This window comes from Castor canadensis, chromosome 4 (genome assembly GCF_047511655.1).
Source record: "Castor canadensis chromosome 4, mCasCan1.hap1v2, whole genome shotgun sequence".
Classification (NCBI taxonomy): domain Eukaryota; kingdom Metazoa; phylum Chordata; class Mammalia; order Rodentia; family Castoridae; genus Castor; species Castor canadensis.
Window position 1 is genome coordinate 150,741,385 of NC_133389.1, and position 14,184 is coordinate 150,755,568.

The 14,184-nt window shown below is 40.4% G+C and overlaps 1 protein-coding gene across 4 annotated transcripts in view; it reads left to right on the forward strand.

Annotated features, from left to right (window-relative positions):
* The first annotated feature begins 1,311 nt into the window (after positions 1-1,311).
* The window catches only part of LOC109680764 (aldehyde oxidase 4), a 69,473-nt gene continuing 56,600 nt past the window's right edge, over positions 1,312-14,184 (forward strand). For 3 of the 4 annotated variants that reach the window (XM_074071357.1, XM_074071358.1, XM_074071360.1), the window contains exons 1-3: positions 1,384-1,698; positions 5,769-5,826; positions 10,250-10,346. In XM_074071357.1, coding sequence (XP_073927458.1) covers positions 1,642-1,698; positions 5,769-5,826; positions 10,250-10,346 — 212 coding nt within the window. In that variant the 5' untranslated portion in view covers positions 1,384-1,641. The other variant, XM_074071359.1, reaches the window with a different exon arrangement.

The following is a 14,184-nucleotide window of genomic DNA, read 5'->3' on the forward strand; positions in this document are numbered from 1 at the left end:
CCAACTAATAGTCAGAACTAGGGACCTGAAGGAAGACTGGATTGGAATCTCTGGGGTGAAATCCTTCCCCAGACCTTGAGCCCTCACTCTCAAGACAGAAGGTAAAGAAGACAGCCACTCATAACCCCATTTGTATGGTTTTTTTAAACACCTCAAGTTTAACATGTCCCAATGGGATTTACGATGTAAAAGCCATATCTGCCCAACAGCAACACCCTAAAGCTTGACTCCCCCCTTTCTCTCACACACTGATACCACATCTGATCTGCCAGCACATTTGGTCCCTTCCTGTCACCTCCCCACTCTTACCCCAAATCACATCTCCTAATCTCTTGACTGTGCCACTATCATAACTTGTAATTCTCTTAATCACACTTGCCCCAGCCCTTTCATTCTCCAGAGTAGTCAAATCAACATTTTAAAAGCTTGAATCAGATCCTGTCATTCTCCCTCTGTCTCTAATGACTTACTATTCTGTAAAGAAGCCTCTGGCAAAACCCTCTCCATGTCTCCAGGGCCTCCCCACAGAGTCTGGTCACTACCTACTCCTTGGCCTCATTTCTTACCATCTACAGCCTGGAATGGAGGTTATAGATACAGACTCATTGGTTGTGTGAGACAAGACAAGTTGCTTGAAGTCTCTGTGCCAATTTTTTCATCTGTAAAGTAAAGATGGTGATGACAACACTTTCCTTTGCTTCTGTAGGATTTAAGGAGTCCTGAGAATGGCTTTCAACTCATGGCAAGCCAGGGAGCATGTTAATGGTTTAAAATAATTTGATGTTTTGAACACTTAAATTTGGGAAGAGTACAAAAAAGACTAAGGAAAGAGAACCTACGATTGAGTTTTGTTGTTATTCTAAATGCTGCACAGAGTGCTGAGGATCAAATTCAGGGCCTTGTGCATTTCAGGTAAGTGCTCTCCCACTAAGCTATACCCTCAGTACTCTACAATCAAGAATTTTAAAGACATGCTTTTAAATTCAGAATTTTAATTTTGTGTGTGTGATAATGGAGTTTGAACTCAAGGCCTTGAGCTTTCAAGGCAGGCCCTCTATTGCTTGAGCCACTCCACCAACCACAAACCAGAATTTTAAAGACACATTTTTATGAAGTTTTTTGTTATGTTCATGATGGGATTTCCTTTGCTTTACAACACAAGAAAGCCCTGAGAGAGAATAAAAGTCTCCTTAGTGTTGAAACATTGTGTTGACTCATAGCTTGGTTAGTTTTTAAAAAGTAAGAGCCTAATTAAAACTCACTTTTCATTTATTAGTCCCTGACTAAAACCTATTTCACTAGGGAAACCAGTCATAAACTTCAGAAGGGACACACGGAGATGCTAACCTGACTCACTCACAGAAGAGAAAGACACAGGTGCTGCCAAGAGCTGTTGGGTTGGGAGGCTCTGTGAGCCGTAGGCAGGAGTACTGGTTGGTTTGCTCCTTTGCTGCAGTACAACTATAAATCGCCTGGAGTGTGTCTGTGTAATCAGCTTGCACTTCCCAGGCCCATAGGCACCCAAGTTATTGCTCTAACATATTTGCTTCCCCCCTCCAAAAAAAAGAAGCCAAAAAAGTCAAAGTCTATTCTGGTGAGGCATTTTTTGTTTTTTGGCTTGGTTTCCTTCTTTTTGGGGGCATGATGCCTTTCCTCTCCAACTCTGATGAGCTGATTTTTTTTGTGAATGGAAGAAAGGTAAGTTTATGACATGATTAATATGAATTTTCATATTCCAGGGATAAAAATTGAGCTTTTTTTTCACTATGATGCCATTTCTTATTGCTTTAACCTCTGTCTTCTGTCATTTTCAAATCATATATAGTAGTATGAACTTGTTCAAGTTTTGGTGCCAAATTCTTAAATCTTGTGGGTCTCTGTTTGCTTTTTCTTTGGAATCAGTTAAAATAAAACCCTCCTATTTTTTTTTTATTTTTATTTTATTCATATGTGCATACAATGTTTGGGTCATTTCTCCCCGCTTCCCCCACCCCCTCCCCTACCCCCCCCCACCCCCTCCCTCTTCCCCCCTACCCTTGATACTCAGCAGAAACTATTTTGCCCTTATCTCTAATTTTGTTGAAGAGAGAGTATAAGCAATAATAGGAAGGAACAAGGATTTTTGCTAGTTGAGATAAGGATAGGTATGCAGGGAGTTGACTCGAATTGATTTCCTGTACATGTGTGTTACCTTCTAAGTTAATTCTTCTCAAACTAACCTTTTCTCTAGTTCCTGGTCCCCTTCTCCTATTGGCCTCAGTTGCTTTAAAGTATCTGCTTTAGTTTCTCTGTGTTGAGAGCAACAAATGCTATCTAGTTTTTTGGGTGTCTTACCTATCATATTTTCCTTGTGTGCTCTCATTTTTATCATGTGATCAAAGTCCAATCCCCTTGTTGTGTTTGCCCTTGATCTAATGTCCGCATATGAGAGAGAACATACGATTTCTGGTCTTTTGGGCCAGGCTGACCTCACTCAGAATGATGTTCTCCAATTCTATCCATTTACCAGCAAATGATAACATTTCGTTCTTCTTCATGGCTGCATAAAATTCCATTGTGTATAGATACCACATTTTCTTAATCCATTCGTCAGTGGTGGGGCATCTTGGCTGTTTCCATAACTTGGCTATTGTGAATAGTGCTGCAGTAAACATGGGTGTGCAGGTGCCTCTGGAGCAGCCTGTGTCACAGTCTTTTGGGTATATCCCCAAGAGTGGTATTGCTGGATCAAATGGTAGATCAATGTTTAGCTTTTTAAGTAGCCTCCAAATTTTTTTCCAGAGTGGTTGTACTAGTTTACATTCCCACCAGCAGCGTAAGAGGAAAACCCCTTTATCTTATTTGTTGCATTACAATGAGAGTTAATTCTGACAGCTGGACTTTGGGATATGGGTGTGAAAGACACTGTCGTCTCTCCTGTAATTTGGACATTAGCTCTACTTGAGTTCACCAGTACTACTTTTATTGTAGACATATGTGACATTGAGGTCAATAATGGCAAAGAACTTCAAATGATGTTGTTTTACTTTAACAAACTTCCTGGTCCTGATCCATCAACCTGGAAGCAGAAGTGTCCCTGCCCAGGCAAGGCAATAAATAGGTGACTTTCTGCCTCTTTAGGTGACAAGTGGCAACGGGTACTCAGGCCTACTTGTTGTCCTCAACCCGGTACTTCATGAGCAAAAACCAATGCATGAAAAGTTTGAGGTACTTTAAAGTCAGAATGCATATTTAATTGTTTTGGGCAATTATAAATACTAGTAAAATAACAAAATAGAAAATTGTTTTAGAAGGTAATTTGTTGTAGCACTTTTGCTTCTCACATGGTTTTGCTGGATCACTGGATGAGGAAAACAAAACTTCAATAGAGGCCAGACTTGGCAATTTTGACCATGAAATAGCAAGAAAAGGTCGTTTCTGGGAAATCTGTGGACTCATACACACAAAGTGAAAAAGAGTAAAAGCACAAAGCTTGGACTTAGCAATCTGGGGTGACCTGAAGCAACTGGGACATCAGAAAGATAACTGCTAAATGACTATTTGTAGCGATTTAAAGCTAAAATCTCCTGTGAGTGAGAGGAAATGGCCCAAGCATTCGCCCTTCAATGCTGTGATAGGATGCTCAGTCCCCTTTAGTTTCCAGACTTGAATTCAAAGCCTCTCTGTGGTGGTGTTAGTTCTTTTTACCTGATAAATTTCTAAGGCAAGTGGTATAGAGGAGGCATATATGCAACTTCTTGAAGATGTCCTTTGGTTGTGGTTCCTTCCTTTAGAGCTGGGGACACAGGCCACCTTGCCACCACAGCCTACACAAGGCTCCTTTTATGTTCCAAGTTTTTACCTTCTTTTCACGTTCTATATGTCTCCTCCATGTATGTCCATTCTTGCACATTTTAAATTGATATCCTTCCCTTCACCTTTCTAAATGGTTATTTAGAAATACAGATGTATCCTTGAGCTATATAATGTTCGTGTGTGCACGAACGTGTGTATTCTTAACTTATACAAAGGGTGTTGACATTTGTAAACATCCTCTTGTTTCTTTTGTGACTCCCCAGTGTTTCTGAGATCTATGCATGTTGTGCTTTGAAAATCTGGCTCATAACTACTGAATTCCTAATTCTCCAGGGTGTGTTAGTATCTCCATTTGCTTACCCCATACATACCCCAGTGACGGCCCCACAGGATGCTTCCAACTTCCTATGACCCCCCAAAATGTTGCATGAATATTCATATGCCTCCTCACCAGCACTGCGAAGTGATTGTGTGTGTGAAATTGCAGCAAGGTGATTTTTTCAGGACTTGCCAGTGACTTTCCAGAACACAGGACCAGTTACATTTCCACAATTTATGGCATAATGAATTTCCTTTAAAAGACATGATTTCCCAATATGTGATGTGCCAATTCTTGCTGCAATCAAACTTTCTACATTTTGCTAATTTTGTGGGCAAAATGTGGTCTCATTTGCATCTCTATGATTACTAATATAAAGACATGATTTACTAGTGTAAACAAGATTTATTTCCTCACTTGTTCCTGAAATATTTCTTTTAAATGGCTGGGAATACTGTGTATTCTCAATGTCCAAATTGCAGCTGGCAAACTTTAATTAATTTCTCAAAGTGTAAACTTCCTTTCTCCTGCTTGTGGAACTATGCTTTTTGGACCTGAAACACAGTCATGACTGAAGGGAACAATAGTAAACTAAGTGTAGTACTTGTTGAGCTGCAGAACTGATCAATGAAAGATTACTATTTGCTAGGAACTTCCAAATCTTTGCGTCATCAGGCCATAGCCTCCCTTACGTGGAGACAGGCTAAAAGCATAGTAACTCTTGCCCATCATTGCCTCCTCCCTCCATCTTGTTCCCACCCAGGAAACAATCTTCATAACCACACAATTTCAAAGTGAAAGAACATCATAACACACAACTGATGCTTTGCTTCTGTGGTGTTTCTATCCTGAGTCCCCTAAACACACAAAGGTCTAGAGTGTGCAGTGCTGAGCTCATCTCTAGCTTAGTAAATCTTCCAAGGACTCAGAAAGAGACTTAGAAATAAGAGGCATCAAGTGAAGAAATTATGTGGTTTATTGCCTTGTTCTGAGGTGAAAAGAATTTAAGAAACACTCTTTAGTGGAATGATGTCCTCTTTGAGTTCAGTGTTGCTTCCCTTCCAGGTAAGTTGCTTTCCAGCTTGTTTTTCTAATCCTTCCTGAGTGTCCCAGTAGAGCCAATAGCTGGGTTCCTCCAGAGCAGGAAGTGAGGGGGAGTGGGATCTGGCTTTCCTCTCATGTGCCAGCTTTGATCTGTTTGCAGTAACAACCTGGAGTTCCACATAAGGAGCAGAGTCATGACTGATGACCCTTCCACTTTTCCTCCCATGTTGGTGCCTCCATTCACTGGGAGGTTAAGTAAATTAGTGGCAAAGGTAGAGAAGCCAAACCCTAGATTTTAGGAAATCTTTGGCTAACTTTTTCTATAAGCATGAGTTTTCTGACTCAATTTTAGAATCTATGTATCTATTCGCCATTTGGGTCCCTTCCAGGTAAGTCAGGGGTGAATAATTGTCATATATATTGGAAATTCAGACATTGAAGTAATACTTCATGATTTCTTCAAAATTCTGGTTCCAAATGTTAAGATTTCTTTGGGGGTTTTTCCCTTTAATTCATCCCCATCAAAAATACGCCCTCAGAACAATGGATAGAACTGCCATAACATGTTGATATGTTTTCCTATAATCCCTTCTTTCATTTCACAATGTAGGTAGTAGAGAAGAACGCTGATCCTGAAGTAAATCTACTGTTCTACCTGAGGAAAGTTCGTATCCTTTGTTTTACTGTAATTCATCTGGATTGGGTGATAAAATGTCACCATGCTAAGAATTATCAAGAAAGTCACCTGTGTTTGCTTTAGATAAATGACTTTGTTCCATTTGTAGAGTCTGGTTGGAGTACAGAGAACGCATCTATCAATCTTTTCCTTATTTGTTGTATTTTTTTATCCAAGCAAAACCAAAAGAACCATTCTCCGAATGGTGAGCATACTCCTGCTCACTTAGGAAATAACTTTATGACTTTTGAGCCTCATGATCTCATATTCAGGAGTATTAATGTAAACATGTCTAGCTAACCTTGTGTTTAACCAAATGTCCAGGGGTGCATGTCACTGACAATAGTGCCTCACATGACATTTTCCTGACTTGTGCTACACCATTGCATAATCCTTATCAGAAAACAACAAAGTTCTATTAATATATTTCAAAATTCTAAAGTATAAGGACTGGGTACAAAGCTTAAGTGGTACAGCCTTGCCTAACAGGAGGAAGGCCCTGGACAAAGTGTACCTACTGGACTCCCAGCTCTCTAACTTGGTCTTCACTCTTCATTACTCCAGGACCTTCAGTAAATAATTATTCAAGAATTCCACTATAAAGAGCTGGTACAAAGCAGTGATTGTGGCAGTGGTTATACAAATCTATATATGCATAAAATTGCATAGAACTCTACACACATAGATTTAAATGCAAGGATAGATGATTAGATAGAGAGATGGATAGATGGATAGATGGACAGATGGACGGATAGACAGATAGATGTATAGATAGATAGATAGACAGACAGATAGATAGATAGATAATAGCAGGTCAGCTCTTTATAAGTTCTGTATTCTAGCTATCAATATTGAAATAATGCCACATTCCTGATTTTAATGTTGTCCTATAGCTATGTGTATGTTATCAATTAGGAGAAGCTGGGTGATGAAAATACAGGATTGTGTACTATTTTGCAACTTCCTGTAAGGTTATAATTAATTAAAGTAAAACACTAGAAATACTTAACTCGCTTAGCACCTAGAAAGTGCCAGGCACTTGGTTAGGCTCTCGGGGTCCAAAAATGAACGAGATAGCAATACCCTTATTTCTCTGTCTTTCTGCCTTCCAAGATATACATCTAAAAGCTGTACTTCATTGCTCCCTATTCTTGCCTTGACAAACTTGCATAAGAAATAATCTCTACCTGGTGCTTTGTTTCCTCTTCAATTTCCATCTCTCTCTCTACTTGATCCTTATAATCTGGTTTCCAACCTCTGACCAGTACTGCCTCCTAATGTCCCTGTTCTACTTGCATTCCAAAGGGACCAAATCCTCCTCCCTGCTCTGCCATTTTTACTCTGCTTCAAAATGTCACCATGAGTCAGCAACTCCTATCACTCCCCTTTTATATCATTTCTAGATCCCCCACATGCATCACCATGCCTTCTCTAGACATCCTAAAATGATCAAGTAAACATGGCCAGAACCAGACCTAGGCAAAGTCACCCCAGCCCTCCATCTCTGTACATTCTTTGCTAGTGCCGAATAGAAATAAAGAGCTCTGGGTAAATAAGATTCTCTGACACTTCCAGGTCCCAACTTTTGATAGCGTCAACTCTGGAACAAGGTTACAGATGTCATTTTTAACTTGTTCCTCAAGCAGGTGGCTCTAATGAATGACCAATATAAAAAGTGAGTATTTGTGGATAACCACAGATTTTTCTGCCAGAGGCAGTACCAGCCTACTGCATTTTCATAGGACTCCTGTGGCACCTTCCAAAGTCCTATACTTATGTTTATACTCATAATTTTAAAATTCTCCCTTCAGTTGTGTCCTCCATATTACAAAAACTTCAGGCCCCATAAAACCTCAATTTACTGCTGACTTGGGTCTTGACTTAGTTGCCATTCTCAGGATGGGACACAGGCACACAAAGAGCAAAATTTTTATAAAGGCATCTCCATCTCCCTTTCACTCTTCCACTCCCTCCCTGCCCAAGATCAAAGGCCCACAACCTCCCACTGAGTCACTGTACCCTTCCCAGATGCCCTGCCCAGACTTGCCCAGTAGGATCCTGTATCATTTCTCCCTCAACACCTCTCAGCCTGGCTTTAAACAATCTGATCTGCAGAATCAGATAATGCACCACAAAAAGTGAATGGCGACAGTTACTTGGGGCAACAAGAGTGGAGCACATTAGAGTTGCATAATCTCTGTGAGATCCCGACTCTAGAATAAAATTGGGGACTTAGAATGTCTCAGAAGCATCACCAAATATTTGTCCTTCACCACAGCCCTCATTTCCTACATTCTTCAAAACATTCTTATTTCACCCAGCTACAAATTTTATGAAGCACCAGCTGTTCAGAAGTAAGCTAGATAGACAGGGTCTCTGTCCTCAGTCAAGTGAAGGAGAGAGCCATGAAATAGCTTAGAGGAAGTGTTGAGTGTCATGTCGTGGGACAAAGGAAAGGGCACTCACCTGGGCATGGGGAGGGAGGGAAGAAATGCAAGTTGAGTCGGAGTTTTCAGGACAAATCAAAGGCTTGGGGCCAAGGGTGTTCTAGTCAACAGCATAGGGGCCAAAGACAAAGGAGTACAGTGTTTTTGAGGATCAAAAAGAAGCTTATCCTGATGGATGTAAAGAGCTGAAGGTGGGATTGGGAAGATGTGATAGGAAATGAAGGGGAAGTAAGCAGTGGGGTCCTTGAAGCCAACAGCCAGGTCTGGCTCTGATGTCACATTCTCTGCACACATTGGCTGTTCATTTTGTGCCATTTAGGATAACTCCTTCTGGATATGCGATAGGATTGTGTATCTTGGGAGTCACTGACAAAGCTCTTCTACATAAAAGACCAAAAAACAAACTTATGGTGTATTGTTTGTATTCAACCTAAATAGGATTTCTATATTTAGCATATAAAAATAAAGCACACCGTTACATTTGAATTTGAATTCACTGAACATACTTCTACCAAAATGTCATCCACTGTTTATCTGAAATTCAAATTTAGTAGAAGTTCTACATTTTATCTGGCAACAATGCCTAATGATGAGCCTTAGGATAAGCCCACAAAATATGGAAGGGGCTGAGTCAGACTCTTCTACTAAGGATGGAGGGAGGGCATGTCAAACTACCTGATGGATGTCTCAAAGGACAAACAGCTAGTGGGAATCAGTTTGTCACTTTTCACTCAGGGAAACTTTACATATCACAAAGCTGCTTTGAGTTCTGGCAAAGTGCAAAGCAATCTCCATCTTTGATCCAGATAACACTTGGATTCTTTATTTGGAAATTTCAGGATGCCAAAAGCAGAAGCAAAGGATTCTTCACCTTTTATGCCCCATTCAAGGCAGTTCTTTAAGCAAGGTCTGACCCACAGCACTTTCAGCCCTCTTCCTGGAGGTAAAAGTCTCGACCCGCCATAGCAGTCATAAACCCTGACGTGCCCCAGCTAGCTCAGACTGGGAACTAAAGAACAGAGTGGGTACACAGCCCTTCCCAGCAGCTGCAGGTTACGTCTCAGATTTTTATGCCAGCAATGAAGAGTCTCTTGACCCTGCATCACCTCTTTGTGGGCAGCAGTTTCCGAGAAGGAAATGAGTCTTAGCCTTTCTCAAGCCAATTATGAGCTCCACCCATGAAATACTTTTAAAACTTTACCTAAAAAAGGTCCCAGACAAGTTCTGGTAGGTTTTTGGATACAATTCTACTCAAACCTAAAGCAGATCATTTGCACTTATTATTTGTTCTCCCTATGTGAAACTATACAGATATCTTAAAGGAAAAAGGTACACAATGACTCTTGACATGACTGACTCAAGAACCATGGTTATTAGGTAAAAGTACTAATTGCTGTACCAGAGAAAGTTACTTCTCCTCACCGTAGAGGAGTGGGGGAGAAGTTTTGAGCACAAACCACCTTCCACAAGTCCACAGCAATGAGATTACATGAGTTCAGAATCTATTATCTGCAACTCTGAGTGCTGTTGAAGCCTGTGAGCTTTTCTACAAGCCATCTAGATGCAAACCCTGACCTAACTGATGTGAGGCTCAAATAGTGTTTGTGAAGCCTTAGTGTGACTATCCTTGTGGCTCACTGCAGAAATTTTGATGTGTTTGATTACAAGGTGCTTGTATTTAGAAGTAACTGCAGTACATGTTACCTTTCTAAAATCTGAAAAATTTTATATTCAGGAATGCATCTGCACTTGAGACTTTCAGATAAGGTGTGGGATTGCTAAGGATTTCTCCTCACCTTTCAATATGAGCTCACTTATAAACAAAAAGCTGATCCATCTCTTTAAGCAAGATGCTGTGACCAACTCAGTATAAGACTCAAGAAAACATGTGTGTTACCAGTGTTTAATGGAGAGAAATACAAAATGCAAAGCAAATAGGGCCCTTTTCCTTAACTCCCTTCCTTCCAGTCCGTCTGACAGGCACTAAATATGCTTGTGGAGGAGGAGGCTGTGGTGCCTGCACAGTGATGGTGTCAAGATATGACCCCAAGACCAAGAAGATCCAGTATCCTTTTGTGTTGGCTTGGCCCTGCTTTGGGCACATCTGGGAAGAGCCTCCCACTTCTCCCTTTCCTCCTCTCTCCAGGTCTCTATTATGCTTATACTGCCTCCAGATCTTTCCCAGCAGAACCTATTTGTCCAGTGTGCCAAGCTCTAAGGGCTCTGATCTCTACAGCTGCAAAATACTTTCTTTGCTTTTGAACAGGAGATTTCAATGCCAGGCAAGAATAGCTTAATGCAAGCAAGTGATAGTATTATTGGAAGATTTAGGTCTTTGTCATTCACTAAGAAGGGTTGTTTGTCCAGAAGAGCTGATCATGCTGATTGAGCAAGCATCACCTTGGTCTAAAAATGTAAATCTCTCTAATTGAATGTGAAGGTAAAGGAGGAATTGTCTAGCCTGATTGCCAAGGTGTGGCTCAAGTGGTAGAGTGCCTGCCTAGCAAGTATTAGGTCCTGAGTTCAAATCCCAGTACCACCAAAAGCAAACAAAAAATGAAAAGAGGAAACTGAGTCAAAGAGAGTTAAATGCCTTCTAAAGGTTTCATGGGCCAGTTAGTGATGAATGTGGTTTTCAGCCCAGGCCCTCTGGAAAATAGCAGGAACTATAGGAGAGTATAGACATATAGGACACTGAAAAAAATGGATAGGAAATAGGCAAGGGAGTATCCAGAGCTGAAGGAAGAATATCAAGAAAAGAAAGGTCTAAGTGGTACTAGTATAAAACGCCAGGCACTCTGGGAAAGCAGGAGAGGAAAAGCAAACAGTAAAAAGTGAATAGTATTGAAATACAATGCAGCTGTGTGTGAAGGTAGTGTAATAAGTAAGTCTTCTTTTTTTTCCTTCAGCACTGGGGTTTGAACACAAGGCCTCAGTCTTTCTAGATAGGCACTCTTACCACTTGAACCACTCCACCAGCTACTAAGGTAGTATAATGAAATGTATTGAAAACTGTTAAGGGAAAACAATATATGCAAATGGCCTGCTTTAGGTGCTACTAGAATTGTATCCAAGAAGCTACCAGAACTTGTCTGGGATCTTTTCTAGGTGAGGTTTTAAAAGGATTTCTTGGGTGGAGTAGGGAGATAGAGAAAGAGCAAGCAATAGAGGGGGTAATCTGGTTAAATTACAATATGTACATGTGAGAAATACAAAAGTGAACCCCTCTTGAACAATCAATACACATTTTTAAAAAATGAAGGACAGGAAGGTAAAACAGGTCCTGTCTAGGAGTGGGTAGAGGGAGGAGAAGATTGAACATGGTTGATGTACTTTGTATATGTGTATGACAATAGAACAATGAAACCTGTTGAAATTGTTCAAAGAATGGAGGAGGAAGGATAAGGGAGAATGATGAGAGGGCGAATCTGATTAAGACACATTGTAAGTACATATGTAAATGTCACAATGAAACCTCGTTGTACAACTAATAGATGCTAATAAAAGTAAATAAATAAATAACCACCAGGGCAATGTCAGCAGAAAGATGGGGATGGAAGATGATGTCCAGTTGACATAGGAGTGACTGGAAGGCAAGGAGATTCTGAATAGCTTTGGAAGAAATTTGTCTAAGAAAGAAAAAGAAGATGAGCCAATGCTGAGAGACGTGGTTTGCCAGTTGGGTTTGTTGTTTTGTTTTGTTTTATCATAGCAAACATTTGGCTTTACTTTTAAAAGGAAGAGGATTTAGGGAAATGAGACCCTGAAATGGAAGTGGTCAATAAGACAATGGATGTTAGAGAAAGTCCACATACAGACAAAAGCAGATGGGCTCCAGAGCACAACAGATGTGAAGGAAGGATCCATCACCCTCTGTGCTCTGAATATGATAGCCCTCTGATAAGACTATAGAGGAGCAGTTAAGGCTAGCAGTAAGGGTTATTGTGCCTCTATTTCCTGGATGAGGCCAAGGGTAAGACTAAGGACAGCAATGAGCCCTTGGGAGTGTGATTGCTGCAAGAGGGAAAGGGAGAGTATCCAAAAGGAAAAAAACATTAAGAGGAAGGGGATTAGAGGACATCTAAAAACTGTATCTATTGCCCAGTATGCCTGGGGTCTACCTTAGCTCTCTTCCAGGGTTCCCCGCCAGCCCACTGGACAGTTTCCAAAAAGTTTTGATGATTCAAAGGCATGGTGGAATCAAGAGGAGCACTCAGTATTCATACCCTCAGCCTAGGTAGAAGAAACTGCCTCCTTGGGAAAGGAACAAGACAATAGGACTTAACCTACTCAGGCTAAATTTAACTAATGAAGCATGGACCCCATTCCCAATCAACGAGATGAGAATCTAGAACTGACTGCATCTGCCATGCCATTAAAACTCATGCTAGTCGCTAAAAATATACAATGGAGAAAAGACAGCCTCTTCAACAAAAACTGTTGGAAAACTGGTTAGCAGTCTGCAAAAAACTGAAATTAGATCTATGTTTATCACCCTATACCAAGATTAACTCAAAATGGATCAAGGATCTTAATATCAGACCACAAACTCTAAAGTTGATACAGGAAAGAGTAGGAAATACTTTGGAAGTAATAAGTATAGGCAAGGACTTCCTCAATGGAACCCCAGCAGCTCAGCAACTAAGAGACAGCATAGATAAATGGGACTTCATAAAACTAAAAAGCTTCTGCTCAACAAAAGAAATGGTCTCTAAACTGAAGAGACCACACACTGAGTGGGAGAAAATATTTGCCAGCTACACATCAGACAAAGACTGATAACCAGAATATATAGGGAACTCAAAAAACTAAACTCTCCCAAAATTTCTTCTTTCTTCAAAAGAGGAAATTCAAATGGCCAAAAAACACATGAAAAAAATGCTCACCATTTCTAGCCATAAAGGAAATGCAAATCAAAACTACACTAAGATTCCACCTCACCCCTGTTAGAATAACCATCATAGAAACACCACCAACAACAAGTGTTGGCGAGGATGGGGGGGGAAAAGGAACCCTTATATACTACTGGTGGAAGTGTAAACTAGTACAACCATGCTGAAAAAAAAATTTGGAGGCTTCTTAAAAATCTAAACATAGACCTGCCATTTGATCCAGCAATACCACTCTTGGGGATATACCTAAAGGAATGGGACACACATTACTCCAGAGGTACTTGTACACCCATGTTTATTGCAGCACTATTCACAGTAGTGAATAGTGGAAACAGCCAAGATGCCCCACTACTGACAAATGGATTAAAAAAATGTATTTATACACAGTAGAATTTTATGCAGCCATGAAGAAAAATGAAATCTTATCATTTGCAAGCAGATACTGGAGAACATCATCCTGAGCGAGGTTAGCCAGGCCCAGAAGACCAAAAATCGTATGTTCTCACTCATATGTGGACTTTAGATCAAGGGCAAACACAACAAGGGGATAGGACTTTGATTACATGATAAGGCGAGTACACACAAGGGAGGTATGAGGAAAGGCAGGTAACCCAAAAAAAAAAAAAAAAGATAGCCTTTGATATCTTCAATGCAAAGGAACTAATGCAGAAACTTTAAAGCAAATAGAGGCCAATAGAAGGGGACTAGAAACTAGAGAAAAGGTTAATTCGAGAAGAATCAATTTAGAAAGTAACACATATGTACATGGAAGCAAAACTAGGAATCTCCCTATATAGCTATCCTCACCTTAACAAGCAAAAACCCCTGGTCCTCCTTATTAATGCTTATACTCTCTCTAAGAAAATTAGAGATAAGGGCAAAATAGTATCTGCTTGGAAGCGAAGGGGTGGGGAGAAAGGGAGGGGGTGGGGAAAGGGGGGAGTAATGACCCAATCATTGTATGCATATATGAATAAAGGAAATTTTTTTTTTAAATGCTAGTACTGGAGA